Consider the following 26000-nt stretch of genomic DNA (forward strand, 5'->3'; position numbering starts at 1 on the left):
TGTTTAAGGAACACTGCTCTAGAGTTATCAGTGACATTTCAAAGTTAATGATTTAGAAAGATTATCTCTTTTTTTTTTCAGATGAATGTCACCTGGACCTCTTGATTTATACATGGGTAAGTGCTTATTTCCAAACATACTCTTTTCTTAATCACTGTTACAAGAAGAGCATCATTATTTTCTAATGTACAGACTTAGTTAACCAGCACCCCCCAGATTTTTATGTAGATAAATGAAAATAAAGATCTCTGTACCAAACATGGAAGACAACTAAACAGTGCTTTGCACTTCGACTTTCTTGAATGAAACATACTAGTTGCTTACAACCATTAATTAATCTTAATAGCAACCCGTAAAGTAGCAGAGTAGCAAAACAGTCAACTAAAGAGGTCATGGGAAAGATAAGAGCTGGAAAAAATAATAAATTGGCTTGAATTTATTTTTGCCTACTGTTGTTGCCAGTAAAACTTTAAATTGCAATAGCTAGAAATGATAAAAGGGGGAAAATAACTTTGCTAGTTTTTTCTTTGTTTGATGGCATAGCCATTTCCACTAGGTTTTTTTTCATGGTTTGTTGCACTTATTTCATGGCCTATGATATAATTTTTATGCAGTGCTGTGGACAGAGCTCACTCTGTTGTTCCTTCCCAGGCCCTGTAATGGAGTGTTCACTAGTAATAGAAGCAGCAAAACTATGAAAGAAAAGGTAAGGAGGTACAGAGGAAGAGGATGGAGGGAGAGATGGGCCTGAATATGCTTGAACTGTTGCTTTCAAGCCTACACACCCACCTCACTCTCCCGAAACCTACAGCCCTAATTATTAACCAGGATGCAGAAATACTCCTGGTTGCAGCCTTAGCAGGGGTTCCCCTTGGACTCAGCATGATGCTGTACTATCAGCTGAATCTCTCTAATCTGGCAGCATCTTTAATCTGGCATGATTTTAGTTAGCTGAATAACCACTTATGAGTGTGGCCAAGTTTCCTGTGGTCCCATAAAGCTTGTTTACAGCCACCAGTCCTGGCTCTCAGTGTTCTGTGCTGTTATTTAGCTGTGATTTATCTGGAAAGGTCTTCTAAGAGCTCAGGAAGCTGTGGAAGCGTTGGTAATGTGCTAGACAATAGTGACCTCCTGTGGTCTGGCAAATTCTCCTGTTCAACACATCAGATCCCGAGGGTGCTGGATGAGAGAGGCGCAACCTGTAAATCTAAACCTTTGGACCCTATGGGTTTTACATTTACTGAATCTGAATGGTGTTTATAAATTCTCCCCATGTCTCACCTTCAGATGCTCCCTGGATAAGTGTGGAGGGTTAAGCATGCAGTGGGTGAAGCCTGGTGATGGGCAGCATTCCTTCTAATCTTTTCCATCCATGGGTCATGGGCTTTCATAGATAAAACCCTGATGAAGGGGGTTTTAGCCACAAAAGCTCATGACCTACTAAATTTGTTAGGCTCTAAGGGGCCACAGGCCTACTTGTTGTTTTTGAAGTTACAGACTAACACTGTTACTTCTTACTCAGCAGCAAGCAACTCAAATGCCCAGACAGGGTATCCAACACTCACAGGCTTAAAGGGTGATGTAACCTATGTCCCTAAGTAATGGGTAATTAATGTCTTCTGGCTCTCCCTATGATCGTTAAAGTCAGTTATCTGTGCCTTAAGAGCAGAGAAGACTCCATGAAGGGATGCAGACTCCTCTCTCCCCGTGCACTTACTAAACTGCTGCTTGGTTGCTTTGTTTACCTTCTATGTTAATGTGCTTTCATCTTCCTGCGCTTTTAATCAAGCCAGCCAGGGAGATCCATATTCCTTTGATGGGGCAGGCTCCAGGTATGCACTGCTTTTACAGAATGTATTTCCAGCACACATACAGAACTCTTTGTATACAGCTTGTGTATGTATCACACAATCATTTACCAGGTTACGCGATACCTTATGTGAGTGGTTCCCAAACTGGGGTCTGCAAAGGAATTGCAGGTAAATAAAAATCATGATACAAAATAGAATGATGGGGGGTCTGGTGGGGTGATTTTGGGTCTACACTAGTGAAAATGTTGAGAACCACCACGTTACATGATACCTTTTAGATAAATGTAATGAAAACAGTGTGGTGGGTGTAATGAGTGTGTCAGGCTTGATGTGTGTTACAATATAGCAGACCCATAGAGTCATACTATTGTCATTCTCCTTTGGTTTTAAAAATAGTTTTACAGCATGGATTGATTTCTGAAATAAGTCAGGGCAGATGATTATGCTGAGAAAACTGGGCATATAGGTTGGAGGGATGTTTTTAAGTTTACTATTCAATATTAGTACACAATGCATCTTAAACTAAGCACATTTTGGCATTTACTTAGTTATTCTGTAAGACTGTGTACCCTTACTAAATATTACGGAGAGTCTCACTACAGTCATTTAGCATCCTACATTTTATTTTGTGGAGTCCATTGGTCTCCTGCTTTGTAGCACACTTGCAAAACCATCAAAAGCTTTTTTCTTCTTAACAAAAAAGCTGCCTTCTTCTAAAAGCTGCCCTCTTGTGGCTTCATTTTTCTTTTCAGGTTTTTCACTTGAAGTTTGGAGAACTGCAATTGCCTTAAAATTGTTTTCTAATTCTGCCAAAGAAGTCTCATTTTCAGCTTTACTGGAATTGGTTCGGTTACCAGTTGTATTTTCTTCAGCATTCTGTGATACCTTATGTGAACTATGTTGCACATTTTCATTTAAAAAGCTTTGTGGGTTTACAGAGAAACATTCATTTTTTCCCCTCAGATGATCAAGTTGTAAGTATTTTTCTTGCATTGTTTCGGAAGAACTTGAATTTGTCATAATATTGGGAAACTGCAGTTCTGCTGTACACAAACTGGAATTGTCTCTATCTATTCCAGACAAGACTTCTTGCTCTGTGTGTTTGTCACATTCTCTTTCATTAAAATCCCTTTGCATTTTTTGTGCATAAATGTCAGACATGTCCGTATGCTGTTGCTGTTGCACTGAGTAGTCCTGTCTCTCAGTAATGTCTGCAACGGATTTTTCATCTGTGTGCTCAGAATGAAGTGGAAGAAATGGTTCATCAGTGTCTGTGTTGGAGTGCAGTAGTGATGCTTTATTAGCAACACAGTTTGAACCAAAATCAATAGAAGTGAATATAAAATTATTGTTGACATGAGTAGTGTTAATATTTGCTATATTTAATTTATTGCCATCTTCCATGTAATTCCTCAGGGAGGAACTCTGAGAACTATGATTTTCTTCTGTATTGATCTCAGTAACATTTTCTTTTTGATCAGTAGAGGTAGATCTGTCTAAATCCTGAGTTAGAGTAGGAAATTCACAAAGGTGCAAATTAATGTTTTTAGAAATAATGTTATCTGTATCTGGAGTAGACTTGGGAGAATAATTTAAGGGTAAATTTATATAATTCAAATTTACATTTTGTTTGCAGACAGGAGTCGACATATTTTGGGCGGGTGAATTTGGACCAATAACATACTCAAACATATCAGGAGCTTCACAACATGAAGGATTATTTGTATTTGAATTTGACAGGGTGATATGATCATCAAACTTATCAATATGAGTAGTGTCAGATATATTAGTGAGAGGTGAATCTGTATGCAGAACAGATGAATATGTTTCCAACGTGCCAGTACCTGATCCAGAAATAGTAGCCGTTTCAGAATATGTTTTGTTCTTATTTTCAGTTGTTTCTATATTGTCTTGAAATCCAGAAGTAATGGTAGGGCTCTGTAGTAATGTGGTGGATTTGCCAGTACTGCTGTTGAAGGTAATCACCTGTTCTGTTACTGGTAGGTTAGTCAGATGATCATCACAAGCGTTAGATTGTCCTAGATCACTTTCTGTTAAAGAGCTAGAATTGCTCAGTGTGAATGCAGAGCCTTCATCTATAGAACTGCTGTCACTCCACACCTCCACTGAATTGTCTGTATTTCTAATATTTTCTTCTGTAAAATCATGCTCTTGAATACTAGCTGGAGACATTTCTAATGTTTGGTAGGTGTTTGAATGATCAATATTTATATCTCTGTCATAACTTCGAGGTAAAATAGAATTATCTCTGTTATTGAGAATATTTATGTTGTCATTTACTTCAAACTCTTTATTAGAGTTATGTTGCTTGAGCTTGAATTGTTGAGAAGTCAGTGACTGAGTGTGGGAAGTAATATGTCTCTTTTGCAGAGACTCTGCAATTTCAGATTGAAACAAATTAGATCTGTTGTTTATATTGTATTCAGAACCCCTTGCCTTTGCTTGTATTTGTGCTTCAGAAAAGTTAGTTTCTCTTGAGACTGGTGAATCTGAATCTGTGTGGCATGAGTAAGAGTCCATATTAAATCCACAGGCTACAGGAGGCAACCTGCTTTTTTCTGAATCTTCATTAAAAAGGTATTTTGATTCATGTGATAAAATGTCATTATTTGATAACTCTCTTTGAAAGCCTCTATTGTTACACTGCTGATCTGACATTACAGAAAATGTTTCATTGTCAATAGCTGCTTCGTCAGCAGAATTAGGTGTTTGGTTATTCTGAGACACCTTTTCTGTCTCTATTTCGATGTTGTTACTGCTTTGATCTTTATTTGCTTCTTCTACATTTACTGCAAATACTCCATTATGAATGGCAACTTTATGTGAGCTAGAAACTTTCACAATGAAAGAGCCTGCATTTCGTGAAGAGTTTCCACTGCAAAAAGACAACTTTTGATGTAGGCTTGTTTGTGTGTCTGTAGTGTTCTCGAATGCCAGGGTTTCAGGTGAAAATCCATGATTAGAAAATACATTTTCTGAAGCCACATTTTTCTTTCTACATATTTGTCTCCAGATTCTGCCTATGTAAGGTCTAGTGAAAGCACCAAGACAAAAAGCACAAACAAATGTAATGAGCACCGAGAGACAGACGGCTAAGGTGAAGTCTCCTTGTGTTCTTCCTTGTCTAACAGTAGCATTGATGTCTCTGGCATTTCTGACCAACAATGGTGAATATTTTTGCTCCATATATATGTCATAGATGAGATATCTTTGTTCTATTACAAACACATGCACGTGGCTCTTCAGCAGTTTTCCCGATATTGCATATTTTTATGTTTTTATTCCATTCTGTCTAATATGAGGAAGCCAATTAGCCTTGGAAAATCTGCCACTGGGCATCCCTCAATAGATTTATTCATTCCCTGAAATGAAAAAGATAATTAAATACATATTAAATATGTAAATCTGTTGTTTATTACAGCTAAATAGTCTTCAGTACAATAGCATTTTTATACAGGCACTATGATGCATCTTTAACAATTTTAGATGTTATTAATTCTTAAATATTAAACAAAACCCATATTCTGCTTATCCCCCAGCAGTCTGCTAATATCCTGCCTGCTACCTTTCACATAAACCACCATATCTCCTCATGCACACTTCCAATTTGGCCCCTAGTCTTTCAAATATTCATACTGTGTAAGTACTAGAGGGAGAAATTACTGGAGTTAAATCAATATGATTTTGATTCACACTTGAAATAATTTATTATTGAACCTTATAATAGATATATGTCTATAGCTGTATCTTCTTGACAATCACTTCAAATTTCATTTGGTGCAGAATGTTGATGCTTGTTAATTACTGGCACACCTTACTGGGAACCTACTTATGCATCTGCTCCAAAATCTGCAGGGGCTTCTACTTCATCTTTGGGTGCAAGTCAGTGTATTGATTTTGATCTATAAATCCTTGCTGGTGTGGGTCTTGCATATGTTAGAGATGGCCTTTTTTCTTTGTATCCAACCCTGGAAGTAGATATTGGCTTGCATACCTCATTGTTCCTATCCATCCATCTCAAAAGGAACGTCCAAAACCCTTCAATTTACTTTTCCAATAGTCTGTCAGAGACCATCGTTGTTGAACCTTCAGGACCATTGCAAAACTTATTTGCTCATTGGGTTCCGTTTTAGAGAGAGAACTGAGTGGGAAAAGTCTTGGCCCTTATGGATGTGATTAGCATTGAGAGAGTTAGTGTGAAAATAGGTCAATAAGAATTTGTTTACAAAAGTGATTTATTATGTGTTAAAGCCTGGGATAGCCACATTATGAAAATAAATAAATCAATCCTCTCTCTTCCACAGGTTATGCCCTCAAATGAAAACATTCTTTCACCTTACCCAGTAAGAATAATAACACCACAGTGTTACCTCTAATTTCTCTACAAACTGTCCAAAAGCACTGTCTCAGAGTTACATCACTCTGATAAGGATGGCAAAACTTATCCAGCCTCTACCATCCTCCCAAATATGGACTAATTTATAGTGTTTCACTTGGTATTAACTTCCTGGTATGATTGATTCTGCAACATAAGTTTGTTGGCTGAAGATGCATCAAATAAAATCAACATTTTGAAATAATTAATAAAATGTTTGAAAATCAAGTTCCAACAAACCTTTTTAAAGACAACATTGTAATGTTTTAATGTGTCTGATTGATATTTATGGGACCACTGTCATTAATGAAGATTTTTATCTAAGGAATCAAGCCTGGTTATCATCTACTCACATGTATTTTACAGGAACTTAAAATGGTGCATGGATATAGTAATTGTTACACATACCCCAGGCTTTATCCAAGGAAGAATCTAGCACAATTATTTCTCCTGTTGGGACAGAGATTTCCTTAAATGAAATATTAGTGTCTATAGGCTTTTCATAGTTTAAATTAAACCTTTTAAGAGACAGCTGACATGTTCACTGCATAAGATATTGTACTTTTTCTTCCAGGATTTAGGGAAAAAAACTAATTGTGTGAAAGGGATGAGCCTGGAGTCACATATCCAAGGATTGTTTGGTACCTCAGTCTGAAGTGAATTTATGTTCAAATAAATGAATACTGCTGGTAGAAGAGTTGTCATAGCATTGTTGCTGAGGTTCACAACCTGTTTCAAAATAACAGGTTACTCAAAATTAATTTACAAAGAGCTGTATGGAGCAAATGGTGTCTTAACTTTAGCATCATTAGCAATAACATTTGGTTCAATGAACCAGTTTTGACAAGACAAAAATGTGCTAAACATTTTTAAGAAAATAGGAAAAATACCTTCCAAATGTTCCACATGCAATTGTACAACAGCTTGGTTTAGTAAGTGATTCAAATATACAGAAGATTCCAATAGTAAATTAGGTATGTAGGTTTTTCCCCCTATACAGGATGATGACTGTATCCTTAGGACCTGTTCATCCTCAATGTGACTGCTCCTACATAGGGTGTAGGAGGCTTCATTAAATTTCTTTCAAACTGTACAATTGTACCCCCTCCTTTCATGGGGAGAAGTTCTGCCCTTTTCACAGGTGTTAATTTCAGATGCTTCAAATGAAGGTAACTCTGTAATATTTTCAAATATCTTCTTGGTCCAACTGACGAATACTTCATGCTCTGAAGAATGAGTGTTAGGTAGGTAGGATTAAAATTAGAACAATAACTGTATTAAAAGTAATGTCTATTTTAAGTATACTTTTTAAAATTTCTGAGTTCCTCTTTGCTCTTGTGTTAGGGGGAAAATAAGTAACACGCCCTTGATTACTATCTGCACCTGATTATTTTATACATTTCTGTTATAGCTCTTTCTGCTTGTCTCCCTTCCAAATTAAATAATCTTGGTCTTTTTAATCTCTTTACCCTGTTCATGAAGCAGACATTGAGGGGAAAAAAATAAATCCTGAGCTGTATACACTGAACAGAGGCTTAATTCTGGAAATATATGGTTTGGCTACTAAGAAGGGTGGACAGCTACACATTCTGTAAAAGAAGTAGCCAGGCACACCTATTTTTTGGTCAGTAATAGGCCCATGTACACTGCTTGTGTTTTTAATCTGCCCATGCATGTGTGTGCATGAATGTGCAGGCCTTTGCCATGGTTCATGTACCTTAGGCAATATCCAGTGAGGGATCTATTAGTGGGGATGGGAACTGGGACTGGGAAATCTGCTCTGCATGCTTCCTGCATGAAGAGTGTTCAAAGCACTCTGCCTCCTCTTAAATTTGGTTCAAAACTACAAGACAGCGCATAAAGAGTTCTGTTCTGATACTTGTTTTCTCCTTAATTTAAAAGCTGTGTGATGCACACTCATTTGAATTATTCACTTATTGATATTATTGAAATTGATGTGTGAGCACATCCTAATGAGGGTTAAGAGAGTTACAAAGAATGGACTTAGCCTGAAAGAAAAGATGAAAGGCTTGCCCCTAAAAACTAGACCACTTATGATGGTCTACAAGAAAAAATAATCTGTATATTTTACAGTTTCCCCCCCTGATAGCTATGATGTAGAGCTGTTGTCACCAGACTAAGGATTTTTTTCATATCTTTTAGATTAATTTTTACAATTGTATACTAAGGATTGTGAAATAATTTCTTATTGCTTATGACACGCAATGTCCTTAACAAGTATTCTATGCATAACATTTTCATTTTGAAAATTAACACATTTACAATCCACAGGCTTTTGGGATGCTTGAAGGCATCAGGATGAATTTTTTGATTACCTTGTTGGTCTATAAGTACACGTTCTTTAGCTGGGAACTGTTTTGAAAATCACTGATCAGTCTGTGATATCTCACTAGATGACTGATGCAGACTTTGTGAACTTCCCTTCCCTAGTCTAACACGCTTGCTTATTATACACATAAAGCTCAAAGTGCTTTCTTAATCTTTCACCAATTTTATCTGGTAAAAATGGTTTTATGTTGTCTTGCCAACAAAACGTATTTTAATGTTTGGATAGTACAAATGATTGCCATAGTTTTTGGTTTATCATGCATATTCTAGTCAGCATTATAGTTTTATTTTTAAAAGGGTATCAGTATCAATGCCATCATTTTAATCTTTTGACAAATCAAATACATCTAAAAGGTTATTTTCAATTTGAGTCCATGAGCGCAGTAACATTACTGAGCGCTGCCAAAAACAAGCATATTTCCTTCTGCTGTCTGTTGTAATCTCATGCAATTTATCATTTTTAATTTATGTAGTAAAACATTGGTAGTAGTAGACCGCCCAAGCACAAAAAAAACCCCCACCACAACCACCACCAAAAACCTAGCATACACAAGTGATTTGGATTGTTAGTCTGAAATTTGTATGAGTGTGAATCGATTACATGAATAGCTTTGATTTCAGAGTATAAACCCTCAGTGGTTTCAAAGGGATACTCAAATTAAGATGTGCTTTGATTTAGCTCAGGAGTAAAACTTTCCAAAACACTAAGGCTGTGTCTACACTGGAGAGTTTTGTGGACAGAAGGGGCCTTCTGTCGCGATAACTCAGGGAGCATCTACGCACACACACAAAGTGTTCTATCGACAGAGTCTCAACAGAATGCTGTATGTCTCAACAGTGTTATCTCTCGAAAATTTGAGGAATTACTCTGTCTCCATGTTGACAGAAATGCAACGTAGACACTTCTGTCAACAAAGTGTGCTTCCAATTCACTGGGCAGCCCTGTTTGCAGAGTTTCTCGTCAGCCCTCCTGTTGACAGAGGGCAGGGCAGTTGGGGGGCTCTCTGTCGATAGAGCGGATTGTTCTGTCGATCTGCCTGTGTGTAGGTGCACTCGCAGAGTTTCTGTCAACACAACTCTGTCAACAGACGCTTCCATTGTAGACATAGTCTAAGTCCAAGTCTCAAAAGTGGTTTAAACTCTTAAAAGCCCCTTTAAAAGTCTATAGTGGAGATGGAGGTGTAATTTCCAGCTCAGATATGCATACCTGTGCTAGCTTTGTTCCAGCGAGCATGCTAAACCTAAGAGTGTATGTAGGAGACCTGGTGTGAATGGCAGGACAAGTGAGGGGCCTGCATACAAACCTGAGATTTCAACGGGGATTGTACTTGAGGCAGCTATACCCTATTTTTGGCTGGATCAGAGCTAGTATGGGTGTGTTTACCTGAGCTGGAAATTACACCTCTGTCTTCAGCATAGACACACCCCAAGATTCACTGAAAGTTACTGACACTTAGGCTCTCCTACATGCCTAAGTAACTTTTACAAATGTCACCTGAGAACTCATACAGCTCATTGGATCCCTGCACAAGAAAACCCTTGGTCTGGATGAACAGTTGCTCAGTCCCACCCTCTGGAACCATTATGTAAAGAAGTTCCACTCCAACCCAGGTGTTGACTTGTCCATTCCTGCTGTAACGTCAACCAAGTATGTCATTGGTTATGAAAGGCTCTGTCTTATTTATAATAATTAACATGAACCTTTCTCCCTTTGATAAGAGGAGCTCTTCTAACAGAGAAACTACCCACTTCCTGTACACAGGTGAAAAGTGCAAGGCTTCCAGAAATACCACCTCAAAATTTTGAGGAGTAAAGGCACTTTGACGTTTGATGCTTCGAAGTTGCCATGGGGGAAAATTAGCCTAAAGAAGTGCTGCATATTCACTGCAGCACTTCATTAGTAATCTCTTGTTGCCCTGATCAATGTGCGCCCTTCAAAGTTGGGAGCAAGTGTAGAGAAGGCCAGGGTCTTGAGGAAAAATTCATTCATTCATATTTGAGTACCATAGAAAAGCCTGTAAATCCTGTTCTGATCTCTTGTAAATGAATCTTTCATGTCCACTACACATAAGAACAGAATTGAATGAGATTCAGATTTACACGAACACATTCAATGAATTAAAACCATCTATAAAATTATGTATTAGAGGTCAACTCTCTAGCTACTAACCTTTTGGAATTGCATTAAGATTATTTCTCTCCCTGCACAAGACTTTTAAAGAAGGAAGCAGATTATAAATATGAACTTTCCCATGTTTATCAGTCAACTGTGCAGGTTTAGGTATATCCAGTGTGATATAGTGGATGGTACTATTGTTGGATTTAGAGTTTCCAAAAGTGGTACATTTCTAAAGCTATTTAAAGATAGCTCACAAATCAGGTTATAACTAACATTCATGTATTGGATATTCCATTTTTCCAGTTAGACCACAATAAAATATTACTATTATAACTTAAATCAACTACTGTTTTTGTTTGTGACATGTCTGTGGGGATAGTAGATTTTCCAGTGAAAGAACAATTCACCAAGACCTTCCTATCCGATCAGCTGTCAGAATTGTTACAGATAACACCTGTCTGCTGCAATTTGGTGTCTGACAATCTGATAAAATTCAGGCAAAGGAATGTCACTGCTATGACATTCAAATAAGAATTTGCCACAATAGCTAGAAATAAACATGTAAAATTATAATTAAGAACCAAAGATAAATCAGAAAAACCTTCAACAATGTTTCTTTAAAGAAAAAAAAATCTCACTGCCAGTTTGTATTAATCATTCAGTTTCATTGGGAGTCCAAATACTTTGCAAACTGTACATTTCATTTGAAATTGCTAAAAACTTATTTTCAAGTTTTCTTACTTTTCTCCCGGATGATCAGCCCATCGCACCGCCAGTCAGAACCTTGTGAACTAATAACACGATGGACTTTTGAACTGCTATTTCTTTCACTGTATATACTTATCAGGGAGCAAAGTCTACTAGTCATAATCTGACATAGATATGGAATGAATTTCATGCTTTTAGTTAATAAAACACGTGTTCAGTTAGTCAATGTATTTTAAACTTGACTTTGTACATATACACAAAATTTTAAAGGTTCTAGATTTTTAGAATTTTATTTGTTCCACCTCAAAACCAAAGACTAAAAACACTGTTTTATGTTTTGAAACAATTGTTACAAATGCTAAAAAACTCTTGAAGAACAAGATGTTTTGAAAGTACATAATGCTGTTTTACAGAGGCATGTAGCTTGTATGTTCAGTATTCCTAGAATCTCAGCTGTACCAAGTAACTAACTAAATACCAATGCACACAAGAAATCCTCTAATTATATAATAAATCCAAAAATATAAGAGGATGCAGTTAGAAGTAAAACCACAAATAAATGCACAACAAAGGGGGTATATGGCATCATTATTTTTTTCAATCTGTATAAATTTTAAGGAAGGCAGTTGAATATATTAAGAAAATTTACAAATAATTAGCAAGCAGCATACATACTAATCCTCATCTGAGTAAGCTTTGTTAGCTTTCAGTTACAAATGGACATGCTAAACAAATCCAAAAACATAATTTAACACCATTACAGATTTTGAAACAAGCTCTTTCAAACACTTGTTGCATGAAATGCCACAGCCATAAGACCTCTAAATCCAGGAACTGTGTGCATTCATGTAGTTATGAACACAACTAGTTAAAGTCAGCAGCACTGACAGCTATTGCAGGCGTCCATTATTAAGATCACTAGGGCTCTTAGAAAACACTGTATCAATCTAAAAACAGTAAGTGCAATAGGTTTGCAATTAGCAAATTTATGTTTGACATTGGACTATGAGTTTCTCTCCAAGAACAGTTGAGGGTTTTAATAAAAGCTGCCATTATTATCAAAATGCAAAGGTTTCATTAAGACCGTAATTCATCATGATACATAAGAACCTGCATAATGTTAAATGTGTATTAGTCCTATTGATGTTAAAATTAAGGCAGATGTTTCCATACCACGAAGAATTGGGACCTAGATTACTATCATGTTTAAAAACCACAGATCATCTAGTCAATTTACAATTTAAACACCAGGTTTCTTAGGAACAAATTTACATTTTTAATAACTGTAAATAGCTACTTTTTTATCTAAGAAGGTAATTGGTCTTAATCACTGTGTCTTACAATAATTTTATTCGGAATTCTCACCTGTAGAATCCATAGAATATTTTTATTAAGGTACTCAAGAAAAAAATGTGTTACCCTATATAGCAGAGGAAAGTTAATGTCAATACACCATTGAAACACATCATTTCAGCAAAATAAATAAAATATTTCATAAATACCTTATATAATTCAAACTTGTAGCATGACTAAGTTTGTACTTAGATATTATAATACCGGGAGTTCAATAAGCAAATTTAAGTACTGCTAAATATTTCAGATGTGAAAAAATGAATGATTCTACTGAAACAATAAATATGAACTAAAGTTGGTATATATAAATATATTTCCATGGGAATATTTTTGAAAAACAGGCATCAAAATGCAAAGTAGAAGCAAATGGAAATTATAAGGGTTTCTGTTGTAGGCTCTTCCATTCACATATGGTAGGACTCCATATTTTAATAAATATTTTGGGAAATGGTCAATATGCAAGTTAGCATGATACAGGATTTTCCCATACATTTATGTCCATTAGTCTCCTATTGATACTGCTATTATGGGAACAGCAGGATCAATAGGAGGGAATTGATTCCCAATTGACTGACTGGGAACTGATTCCATTCACAATTTTTGGATTGATACTTAATGGCTTTCTATTGTTTCCGAACAGTTTAAATTCCCAATTTCTTCTCTAAGCTTCTGCTTAAATGGCATATCCTTACAAAGAAGCAAATCATTCCCCTAAAGGAAAATAATCATATCTTAACAACTGGACAGGACTACCATCTTTGAGTCAAATCACAGGTACGCTATGAAGCCAGAAAGACTATAATCCTTTGATTCCTACTAAAAATTTGCTGTTACATCTTTTATTTCTGTGTGAATAGTTCAGTTTTCTGTATTCATTTTATATTTACAACTACGTGATCATGTATCTGAATAGATCCTGCTTTGCTATACTCCAAAAAAAAAAAAAAATTAAAAAATGGGTTTTTGAAGTAGAATACAAGCTTCTAAATATACAATATTTGATTGCCCCAGTTCTGCCTAAAATGTTGGACAAGGATTTTTCTTCATGTCTTCTTAAGGATCAAATGAGTCAGCATACGCTCATCTCTAGTTAAATGAAAATAATCAAAAGAAATTGTCAATTTCTTATTGTGATGCTAACAGTCAACATACATCTACTGCAAATAAAAACAGAATATATTTAAATGAAGATTTGACTGCATTTACAGTTTTGAAAACTAGCCCGTTTTTGCATCCATAGTGTGAGCATGGCTATTTGAAGATAGAGAAATGGTTGCTTAAATGTCAGGCACAGATTCTGTCTACAAAGCAGTTATTTAGAGACTGAACTTTTACTGCATGCTGAATAATTATGGGTGCAAAAATGAAGGTTTGAGAGTGGGCTGAAGATCAGCATAAAACATATCTATATATAAGAAGCCAGAATGCCTGTTGGCCCCTTCTTGTAGGCTATATTAGAATTTTATCGACAAAAAACTGATGGGGAGTCCACACAATGCATTTTGTCGATAGTATGTCGACAAAAGTTGGTACTTTCACCAACAAACTTCTGCCTCTCCCAGATGAGGAAGAGGGCCTTTGTTGACAGAGTCCGATGACAAAAATCGTGTGGATACTTTGGGCAGCTTCCGTCGACAGACAGGGCTTCCAGTTCACTGGGCAGCCCTGTTTGCTAAGCTTTCGGTTTGCCATTCTGTCAAGAGAGGGCCAGGCAGTCTGGCCACTTTCTGTCAACAGAGGAGATCGTGCTTTAGATCTGCTTTAGTGTAAGGCCACAATCTGTCAACAGACATTCTGTTGGAAAATCTCTTCTGACGGAAACATCTGGCGACAGATGCTTGAAGTGTAACCATAGCTGTAGAGTTTCTCTCTAAAGAACTGGAGAGAGCCTTCCCAACTGTTCCTTTAGAGTTGGGTTCCTTCTACCCCCACGGAGCACGGCTCCAGTGAAGCCATGCTGCCACTGACTCCCTCCTTCCCCAGTGACCACTTCTTAAAGAATGATCTACAGAGCACAAAAGTGGCTCTGTGGAACAATGTGCATCCTCCCAACTCTATAGCTCACCCTGACAGATTTCCAGCAACTTCTCGGAATTCTGAGGTGACAGGAAGTGAAACAGCACTTCAAAGGCAAGGAATCAAGGACTCTTTGCAGGAGGTACTCAGCATCATGTAGGATCAATCCCCCTCCCCAGTGAATCTCTTACTGGCCTCAATTCAGCAAGGTGCTTAAGCACATGCTTCAATATACACGTGTTCAAGTATCTGCTAAATCAGATCCATTATTATAGTAAATACTCTACTGTAAATACTGAGAATATATAACAGACAATACTGCTGTGCTAAAAATGTAACACACATTGTAACAAACTGGTGTAGAAAACAAAAATAATTGGCATGCAACTGTTTTATACACAAAAATGTAAAAACATAAATGAACTCTCCTCATGCCTCCTCTTGACCCAGGTATTAGTGTTTAATGTGTGGTTCCACAAGGGTTGACTGAAGTTTGACAGCCCATGTTGCGAGTCTTCACTTCAACTCGGAACAGAGTTCCATCTGCACACATACAGAGCTTGTAGCGCAGCCAGTCACCATTATTAAACTTTTCCCCGTAAGAACTTGGCAGTCGAGATGTGCTGAGCATTACACTTCCGTTTAAGATAATGCTGTTTTCCTAATAATAAAATATTTATACAATTATCACCTAAAAGAAGTAAGGTGCAAAGCAATGTCTTATTTTCAAAGCTATACTAAAGATAACAAGAGACAGTTTATTTTGTTTAAATCTAAAATCTTTTCATAAAAAGTTATTTAAAAAAATAATCATGAGTGAATGTAGCTCTCTCACTTCTTGGTTCTGACCCTCAGCATAACTTGACATTCTACTCCTAGGCCAATATTGTAGTAATTAAATGTGTGAGACACAATATAATGAGCCCACCAAGCCCGCTTGTGAACCAGAATGAACTAGACTTTAAACATCAATTTTATAAAATTGGCTATTTTTGCCTTTAAACATTCCCTTTAACCTCTTCTCCACCTCAGACTGTCCTCATAATAAACATTATATCAATAAGCAATGAAATAATTGCTAACTCAGAGTTCCTGAGTCACTGAATTAAAAAGATGAAAAAAATATTACTTGCTTTTATAATGTTAGAAGTTAATGAATTAAATGGAACTGCTTCTAAACTAGACTTTTATTCTCAATTTACAGATCTGAATCCATCCAAAAATGAAGCTTAATTTTCTTCTTCTTCATTTTAACTTGGAACTAGTATGAAGAATTTTCTCAATTTAAAATACTTACTGCCTTTAGTTCCATATCACCACCCATGCGAAATTCAATGGTCTTGCCCATGATGAAAACACCTTCATTTCCACGAACAATGGCACGTCCATCAACCTTTATATTTAGGTCACTGGTAGCATTGCTGGTAATCTTAAAAGGGAAAAATTATGCAAGAATAATCAAATAATGGTGGATACAGTTTAAAAAGTTCAATTTTTGCTTGTCATGAAGTAGATTTATTAAATTAGTTCTCTAAATTACAGCAACACTGCTAAAAATCTGACTATATCACAGTCAATGCATGTTGTATATCCCTCTCCCAAAGCCTTTAAAGTGTCTACAGTTTTTTATTGCTCTGAGCAAATTAGTCATATCTAGATGCAAGGATTATTTATCTTAGAAAAATTGTGTCACAATAAAAAGATTAACTTCTTAGGCTGCCATCTGACTTATACTTGCATATCATTTGGCTAGGTTTAAGTATAATAGGAATTTAGACGAACACATAAGTAATTTAGGTGTCAAATTTAACCCTCTTTTTAAGCATCTCGTTTTGAAAAGTGACTGTATAAAAATGGCTTATCTTTCTGTTCTGCTCAGATCTGTTGTGTGCATTCAGAATCATACCTGTTTACTTCAGGTACAAAAACAAGTTTACTTTTTATTCCTATTAGCTCTGCAGATTAAACATCTGACAGACTGTGCCAGATTGTTCACTAAATTCTAAGTACACAGCAACTAACCTGGGTAAACTTACTGAAAGCAATGGGGTTGCACAACTGTGACTAAGATCTTAAGGTGGCCTGAAGAACCTATTACAAATGATGATGTGCAAGAAAGTAACCTCAGAGCCTGACTTTCGGATCCCATATTGAATCTGTAGAGTTGGCAATTGGAAAACTTTGTACATTTTATTAATACATGGGTCCTACTTCATCTGGAATTCAAATTGATAAACATGGAACCCTGAAATGTCAGTGTTGTTCACGTATCAGTTTAACTGCAAATAAAAAATTCTTACAATGTGTCTTCTGACTTTTGAGCATCTCATTAGAATAAAAACTACCACCAAGAAAGCAATAGGCACAGGTTGGGTGTGTGCACCCTTGCTATGATTTTTTTTTTTTAAAAAGAACCGAGCTTTTAAAATAATCTGATTTCTCCACAGCCTCTGCAACAATCATAATTACATAACAAGCTATTTCTGGACTGGTAGCTGTACAAGTCAATAATGCTGGTACATGAACAGACACAAAAATTCCAATAGCAAATGAAAATAAATTTGGGTATTCTGGTCCTTACATGTTAGGGTGGTTAATTAAAGCATTTTAGTTTATCTTAATTTATTCTCTCACTTGCAGTAATGTACAATAAAAAGAACGTTGTTATGACTTTTCTTCAGAATTTGACTGTTTACTTTTTGCAACAGTTATTTTGTGACAAAATACTTTGCTGGTTATACTTCGCTATTTACTTGAATATGGCCCAGTCCCAACACAAACTGCAGTCCTACTTTGCAACAATTCAATTCCATAGTTAGTCTTTATCTAAAAGAAAACGTGATCTATTCAAATAGTTTATACCCTCTCTGTAGATGCCTTCTGTACGTTCAAAGTTTTCACTCCATTTGGCAAATGAAACTCATGAGTCTCATAATCTGTGCTGAACAACGTATTTTGTGTTCTTGGATCAACAAATTCCATACCAATATCACTGGTAATGGAGGTTTTGTCCTTTTCCACACTGAGTTTTGTTGTTCCTTGTTGAAATACAATCTGCAGAAAACCAATAATTAAAATGATTTTAAAATGTGACAAAAATGTTGCTACTACAGTTACAATCAATAATAATATTGTAGTTCCCCCATATTGTTAACGACATATGTTCAACTCATGTTGTAACTTACAGGCTGGTTATTTCCAGTTATAACCAAATCTTCATTACGCCTGCCTCCTACTGTACTTTTATATAATGGATGTATAACTCCCATGTCGGATTCTTGTTTAAAACGCAATAACCCACTCTCATGAAACTCCATGCTGTCACAACCATTTGGCCCAATACGAATCACAGCCCAGATGACAAGTGTGATCTAGAACAGTAATACAAACATAGTTTCATATCTACTGTAATATCACAGATGCAGGAAAAAGAGTGATCAAAATACTTTTTTTTATAAAATGACCATTTATTTCAAGGATGGGCAATAATTTCTGATAGAGGGCCATGCCAAGAATTTGTAAGTGATCAAGGGCCACATTCTTCTATGTTAGTGGAGGAGGTGCAGGGTCTGGACTGGAGATTAGATGCAGAATGAAGCTTTGAGTAGTGAGGTGGGATGTGGATTCTGGGAAGGGGTATGGGGAACAGGAGAGGACTCTGGCTTTGGGGGAGGGGTGGAGAGGGCAGTGCAAGGTCTGGAAGAGAGTCGTGCTTAGAAGCAGGGGTGTAGGAGGTGGTTCAGGGGGTTTGAGTTATAACCTGGGGTAGTGGGTTGGGGTACAGGAGGGTGCAGGGTCCAGCAATGGGTACAGATGAAGGATAGGATTCTAGGAAAGGAGCATAGGAAGGGATGCAGGGGCTTTGGGTTGTGATCTGGGGCAGGAGGAGCTTGTGACCAGGGGTGGGGAGTTGAGGGGGAGAGAGGATGTGGGGTACCAAATGCAGGCTTTGGCTGGGAAATGCTTACCATAGGCGGCTCCTGGTCAGCATCCCAGTGTAACTCTCAGACAGGCTCCCTGCCTGCCACACGCTGTTCACCACTCAAAGTGGCCAACTGAGGGGGCTATGTACATCTCTGTGCTGTGCCTCCCTGTGGGAAGGAGCGGGGGAACGACTTTGCACACTGTATTCGCCTGCAAGTACAACCCAGGCAGTTCCCACTAGCACAGGGCCCCAGTAGTTGGCTGCTTTAGGCAGCACGCAGGGGTGTGGCAGGCTGGGAGCCTGCCACAAAGTTCCACTGGGTCGTAGGACATTGGCAGCCCAGAATATCGTGCTAGGCTTTTATTATTTGAAGGAGAGGAGAAGCAAAGGTGCATATTAAAATAGTGAATTATACTAGCAAATCAGCATGCAGAGTGGACAGGATGAATTCTGAAAACTAATGTACAATTCAGTTATGATCATACAGCATTGCTGCGATCTGCTGGCTTGAAAGCATTAAGAATAATTTTATTGTGCACTGCTAATATTTTTCATTGTTTCTGATGTACAGCTCTGGCTGTGGGAGTAATCACAGTATTCCTGTTCCTAACTACAGGGGCACAGGCACCGCAGTGGTGGTGATACATGTAATCTCTTAGGCTATGTCTAACTAGAGGGTCTTGTCAACAAAACCCAGGGAGCATCCAGATTCCCAAGATGTTCTGTCAACAGTAAATCAACAGAATGCAGCACTTTTGTTGACAGTCTTGGCCCGCACCCCACGAGTCGTAACGCCTCTGTTGACAGAGATCTTTTGACAGAAACCCAGTCTGGACAGTCTGGGGGCCCTCTGTCGTCAGACAGGGCTTCTGGGACACTGGGCAGCCCCGTCTGCTGTGCTTCCGGTTGACAGGTTTTGTTGAGAGCGTGGCTGGGCAGTCCAGCCGCTCTCTGTTGACACCCTGGATCACTTTTGCGATTCTCTTGGTAATGTGGCTGCGAGCTGTTGACAGAAGTTTTGTCGGAAGATATCGTCTGACAAAAATTTGTTGACAAATTGCTGTAGTCTAAACATAGCCTTAGATGAGAGGATGTAAAAGCTCTTTCTGGCAAGACCATTGTCTTTCTAATCTCTGTAAAATATCTTGCAACATTATGATGCTATTTTTAATTACAGAGAATCCTGAAAAGAAATGCAGCAAAAGGGAGGAAAAAAATCATTGTTTAGTCACGCTGAAAAAAACCCAAAAGATTGGGGACTAGTTGCTAATAAAAACCAACAAAATACTGTTATTCTTTCTGATACCATAAGGGAGCAGGAAAGGCACATAAAAAATTAATCACCCTTAATACACTTCAAGATTTTGCTTTCCAGAGTATTTTGATTTATGCTAGAGAAAGTTTGTACTTATTTAATAAATACTCAATTAAAATTAAAACAAGCATGCCCAGGTGTCACTTTTAGCTTAAATGTTATACTCACAATCAAATTGATGACAGCCAAAATAAAGAGGAGAACAATCACACAAATAGCCAAGTTTCCTTTCCTGCCCCGTAAGCCTGTTTTATGGAGACGGTCTTCATCAATTGGAATATATCCAGCCTTAAAGTTACTGTTGTGTTCTTTATTAACATTTCTCCTTTCCACAGCCTTCTCACGCATAGACTTTTTCACAGGTCCATTAGAACTTTGCTGCAGCATGACACAAAGCATGAGACAAAGTACATAGTTATTTTGCAGGTAATCAACATGCATAATAAAAGAGTGTGACCCAATGGCATCTTTGTCTGCTATCCCAAAGTTCAGTTTGTCTATTTTTAAGTGATACCAATATAGCGGTACTTTAAAACCAATTATAAAGAATGTCTTGATTTTTAATAAAGCATCTATAAATCAGTGATTCTGTTGCAGTAGCTAATTAAATTTCAGTTGTAAAGAATTTCATTATGTATTTACATTTTGGGGCAGATACAAGATATGTTCCTTATAATGGGACTACTCATAGGCATCCAAACATTTATTTTAGCTCCCTGTGAACTAATGTATGAGTTTCTTAGTGAGTTTATCTAAGTATGGTACAAACCATACAATTATCTCACTGAGGGGTCCTGTGGGACCTTACAGACTAACAGAAATGTATGAGCATAAGCCTTCGTGGGCAAAGACCCACTTTGGAGATGGATGATGACACCCTTTTGATCATTTTACCCTCTATTATTCTAAGGCCAGGTCTACGCTAGACCTGCAAGTCGATTTTTGATATGCAATTCTAGCTACAACAATTGCAGAGCTAGAATCGACATCAGAAATTGAGTTATGTGACTGTCTTCACTAAGGAAGGTCAAAGGGAGTGTTGCTGCTGTTGACCTTCCTTACCCCTCATGATAGCAAGGAGTATACAGGTCACCTGGCGACCCCAGAGAGATCGATTTTCCCTGTCTCTACCAGATGCATGATATTGAACTCTGGCAGATCAGTCATGACAGGTTGATCTTCCTGGAAGTATAGACGAGCTCTTAGAAAGAATGCAAATAACCAGACTGAAACTACAGGTTGAACCTCTCTAATCCAGTACTCTCGGAACCAGACCCGTGCCAGATTAGAGAATTTGCTGGACCATGGGAGGTCAATATTGTCTAAGAGCATTATTAACACTTCGCCTGTTTACTGGGCTCTTAGTGGATATTTAGGGCTAAACTACAGATAAATAACAGCACGGAACACTGGGAGCCAGAACTGGTGGCTTGAAACCAACTTAATGGGACCAGGGAAACATGGGCCAAATCAATGATAAGTGGTCATTCAGCTAACTAAAATATTGCCAGATTATGGATGTTGTTGGACAACAGAGTTCTGGATTAAACGTTTATCCTAACCCATATTTAAACACTGTCGATAAACCATCACTCTAGTACAAATTAAATAAAATAAAGCATATGATCTCAAATCTATTTACAGTGAACTACACTACATAGCAATATACTGATGTACAAACTGCGGTGCTACAACAAGCACATGAAAAAAATTCACAATATGTGAATGAGAAAACCTCCTTTTCTTATCATACAGAATACTTACTTGCAAATCTGTATGTATATCTTTCATGAGTATCTAAATTTGTCATCCCCCATCAACAATAGCTGGCAGTATATATAACAAAAATCTATTGCAAACTGGTAAAGAGCCATTATTTTTTTGGCTGCACAAATTGTGAATGGTCATCCTTAATTTTTCAAACAAATGTGAGCTACACAACGTAGTTATTTCATTCCACTTTTATCTAGTCTTGCCTGTTCAAGTGGGGCCTCAGAGAAATCAGTAATCCCACCTGTATTATGAGAATAAAAATTTTTCAAATAATCAAGATAATCAAGTAAGTTTAATGTTCTAGAAATTCTGAAAACATTTTCTGAATAATTGCCTGAATATCATGGAGCAGTGGTTCTCAATATCTGCGGATAAGTGTAACCTTTCAGGAGACTGATGGGAACATGCTAGACCAAGGTTCCACCTCACTTTTAAAAATTATTTGCTTCCAAAATCAGACCTTAAATTACCAAAACGTTACAACACACTATTACTGACAAACTGCTCATCTTCTCAGGTTTACCATCAAATTATAAAATAAAAGAATTAGAATACTAATATTGTATTTAAATCTGGGTGGGTAAAACACAGAGCCATACAAACTTCAAGTCACTATATGACATGGGCTGGTACCGACTTTGACCATCATTTTCTATGTGAGCTTGTTGTAAATCCAGGCAAACAGCTAGCTGAGCTGACGTACCCCTGGAAGGCCCGCAGGTACCCCACCCCGGTTGAGAACCACTGACCTAAAGCAGTCCGGGGTCAAACCTGTCCCTTTTATCAACAGAAAGATGGTCCGAAGAAAGCTTTTACCTCGCCTCCCCGACAACTCTGAACTCTTCCCAGCCCCACTGCAAAGGGAAAGGCCGCGGTGCGGGCAGCCAGCAGTGCCGAAGCTGTGTGTGTCACCGCAGTATTTGGGGAACAGGCAATCACTCTGCAAAGGGCCTCCCCCGGCCCGCTTCCCCACACGCCAAAGGGGGGCGGGGCTGCGCCAGGCCACCTCCGGCTACTAACCCCGGCACAGGGGCCGAGCCCGGTGCAGCCGGGCGGTGTCAGGCTCTAGGGCCGGGCCCGCGGCCGGAGCAGCTGCAGCGGCCTGGGGGGTATGTCTCTCGCGAGGCCCCGCCGGCTCAGCGGGCCGGACTGAGCAGTCGGGCCCCCCAGGCCGGCCGGCCGTTCCCGGGGGCGGCGCGCGCACAGCAGCCGGGGAGCGGCTCGGCCGCGGCCACTGTCCCCGGGACCCGCGCTGTGCCGCCCGCGGCGGTGGGGCGGCCCGGCACACCCCGGCCCCAGACCTGCTCAGAGGCCGCCGCCGCCGCCGCCATCTTCCTCTCCAGCACCTCTTGTCCCGCCCTGGCGCCCGAGGGCCACTGGCGCCTCCCCTCCCACTGGGCTCTAGGGGGCGGAGATTCGCCCCGCCGCCAGGCCCACGGCAGCCTCCGCCAGGCAGGGGTCTGTGGAGGACTCTGATCACAGTCACCTACCCCGGCACCCCAGAATGCAGGAGCCCTGCCAGTGACAGGGAGGAAGCAGGAGCCTGTGGATTGGGAGTCAGGAAAGCTGGATCAGCTCCTTGGTCTGCCAAGGGTCCCTTGTCCTCTCTGTGCCTCAGTTTCCCAGGAGTTGACTTACTCCACTTAAACCCTTGTCCTCTGCAAGGCTCCTCCACTTCGCTCTGTCTTGGGACAAAACCTCTAACGGACCCCAGGAGTATCCCCCCTTGTTGTCCTTCAGTCTCAGTAGCTCTTCTCCCAAAGGCTCAAAGGCTCCCACTTTTGCACTGGTCTCAGGAGTGACTCGCAGGTAATTCTATTTTGTCTTGGAGTAGCATCCCCATGGGTGCTCCATGCGGGGGTGGTCTACATCCTCCTCTCCACCTCTCCAGGCTGGGGGTAAGGCTAAATCCTTCACTGGGGTTTGTGAAGTGCTCAGCCAGCCACCAGATGGGGGACACATACCAGAGTGTGGCTGAGCTACAGCCCATTCTCTCTCCCCTGCAGCACCCAGTGTGAGTATGATACGGAAACGTCCTTCTTTCCCAACCGTCTTCCCCTGGTGAATGTGACACTCAACTAGTCCTTGTCAATGACACATGGCAGATTAGTTTGGCACTATCCATTTCATACCTGCAACCCCATGAGTCTGATATGTAAATTCACTTAAAATTCTGCACTGGCTCCTCTGGTGAGCCTTACTTCCATATACAACAAGAAGTCCTGTGGCACCTTATAGACTAACAGATATTTTGGAGCATAAGCTTTCATGGGGAAAGACCCGCTTTGTCAGATGCACGGGGGGGAGGTTCCAGAGGAGGGTTTAGAAAGGGAGTCTGGGTCAAGGGGAGGGCCAGAGTTGACAAGGTCTGTTCAGTCGCAGAGGATGTGGCTCATTATCAGTAACTAATGTGGAGGTGTGAACATCAAGAGAGGAGAAACTGATTTTGTAATTGGCCAACCACTCCCAATCTCTGTTTAACCCTTGGCTGATGGTGTCAAATTTGCAAGTGAATTGCAGCTCTGCAAGTTTCTCTCTGGAGTATATTTTTGAAGTATTTGTTTTGTTGTAGAGCTGTTACTGAGTGTCCAGGGAGACTGAAGTGTTCTCCTACACGTTTTGTATGTTACCATTCCTGATGTATGTCCATTTATTCTTTTACACAGAGACTGTCCAGTTTGGTCAATGTAAATTGCAGTGGGTCATTGCTGGCACATGATGGCATATCTTATATTAGTAGATGTGCAAGTGAAACAGCTCCTGATGGTGTGGTTGATGTGGTTAGGTCTTGTGATGATATCGCTGGTGTAGATATGTGAGCAGAGTTGGCACCAAGGTTTGTTGCAGGGATTGGTTCCAGGTTTAGAATTACTGTGGTGTGGTCTATAGTTGCTGGTGAGAATTTGTTTAAAGTTGGCAGGCCATCTGTAGGCAAGGACTGGCCTGCTTCCCAAGGTCTGTAAGAATGAAGAACGATTGTCCAAGATGGGTTATACATCAATGATGCACTGGAGAGGCTTTAGCTGGGGGATGTATGTGATGGCCAGTGGTGTTCTCTTCTTTTCCTTGTTGGGCCTGTCTTGTAGCAGGTAGCTTCTGGGTACGCATCTAGCTCTGTCAGTCTGTTTCTCCACTTCCTTAAGTGGGTATTGTAGTTTCAGGAAAGCTTAGTAAAGGTCTTGTAGATGTTTGTCTCTGTCTGAGGGATTGGAACAAATGCAGTTGTACCTTAGTGTCTGGCTGTATACAAGGATCGTGTATTGTGCCCTGGATGGAAGCTGGAGGCATGTAGGTAAGCATAGCAGTCTGTGGGTTTCCGGTATAGGGTGGTATTTATGTGACCATCACTTATTTGCACAGTAGTGTCCAGGAAGTGAATCTCGTGTGGAATGGTCCAGGCTGAGGCTGATGATGGGGTGGAAACTTGAAATCATGGTGCATCTCTTGAAGAGCCTCTTTCCCATGGGTCCTGATGATGGAGATGTCATCAATGTAGTGCAAGTAGAGGAGGAGTGCTAGGGGACGGCAGCTGAGGAAGCCTTGTTCCAGGGCAGCCAAAAATGTTTCGAGAACAACAAGAAGTCTTGTGGCACCTTATAGACTGACATATTTTGGAGCATAAGTTTTTGTGGGCAAAGACCCGTTTCATCAGATGTGCGAGTCAAAATAAAAATGTTGGCATACTGTGGAGCCATGCGGGTACCCATAGCAGTGCCACAGATTTGAAGGTATAAATTGTTTTCAAATCTGAAATAGTTGTAGGTGAGGACAAAGTCACAAAGCTCCGCCACCATTTGTGCCTTGGTCTCATCAGGGATAATGTTCCTAACAGCTTGAAGTCCATCTTCATGTGGGATATTGGTGTAATGGGCCTCTGCATCCATGGTGGCCAGGATGGTGTTTTCAGGAAGGTCACCAATGAATTGTAGTTTTCTAAGGAAGTCGGTGGTATCTTGAAGAAAGCTGGGAGCATGGTAGCCTAGGATCTGAGTAGAGAGTCCACATGTCCAGACAATCCTGTAGTGAGGGTGCCAATGTCTGAGATGATGCAGTTTTCAGGATTCCCAGGCTTATGGATCTTGGGTAGTAGATAGAATAGACCTGGTCTAGGGGTGTGTCTGTGTAGATTTGTTCCTGTATTTTTGTAGGGAGTCTTGAGCAGATGCTGTGGTTTCTTTGTGTATTCCTCAGTGGGATCCTGGGACAGTGGCTTGGAGAAAGTGGTATTGGAGAGT

General features: G+C 39.4%; 2 protein-coding genes across 3 annotated transcripts; both read right to left on the reverse strand.

Annotated features, from left to right (window-relative positions):
• Positions 1-2432: 2432 nt before the first annotated feature.
• Positions 2433-11543, reverse strand: LRRC66 (leucine rich repeat containing 66). The gene is given in 6 exon segments (XM_074992097.1): positions 2433-5047; positions 10727-10876; positions 10879-10977; positions 10980-11092; positions 11156-11222; positions 11417-11543. Coding segments are annotated over 6 exon segments (3171 nt in total).
• A 2971-nt stretch (positions 11544-14514) lies between these two features.
• On the reverse strand, positions 14515-23117 carry SGCB (sarcoglycan beta). 2 transcript variants are annotated; one of them, XM_074992754.1, is made up of 6 exons: positions 23067-23117; positions 20161-20370; positions 17938-18123; positions 17615-17806; positions 16050-16181; positions 14515-15413 (listed from the first exon to the last, which is right to left on the reverse strand). In XM_074992754.1, the coding sequence occupies exons 1-6, from the start codon at positions 23094-23096 to the stop codon at positions 15213-15215; spliced, it is 951 nt and encodes a 316-aa protein (XP_074848855.1). In that variant the 5' UTR covers positions 23097-23117; the 3' UTR covers positions 14515-15212. The 2 variants fall into 2 exon arrangements, with proteins under 2 accessions (XP_074848855.1, XP_074848857.1); XM_074992756.1 differs by lacking the exon at positions 23067-23117 and adding an exon at positions 22582-22729.
• Between the last annotated feature and the right edge of the window lie 2883 nt (positions 23118-26000).

Source organism: Carettochelys insculpta, chromosome 4, assembly GCF_033958435.1.
Source record: "Carettochelys insculpta isolate YL-2023 chromosome 4, ASM3395843v1, whole genome shotgun sequence".
Lineage (NCBI taxonomy): Eukaryota > Metazoa > Chordata > Testudines > Carettochelyidae > Carettochelys > Carettochelys insculpta.

Bases quoted from the DNA above. Each gene is read 5' to 3' on its own strand.
- SGCB (XM_074992754.1), bottom strand. From the start codon at position 23,096: ATGGCGGCGGCGGCGGCGGCCTCTGAGCAG. The intron at 20,371-23,066 runs GTCTGGGGCCGG...GTCATGCTGCAG, and splicing joins CGGCGGCGGCCTCTGAGCAG to CAAAGTTCTAATGGACCTGT. The intron at 17,807-17,937 runs GTAAGTTACAAC...GGTTTTCTGCAG, and splicing joins TAACTGGAAATAACCAGCCT to ATTGTATTTCAACAAGGAAC.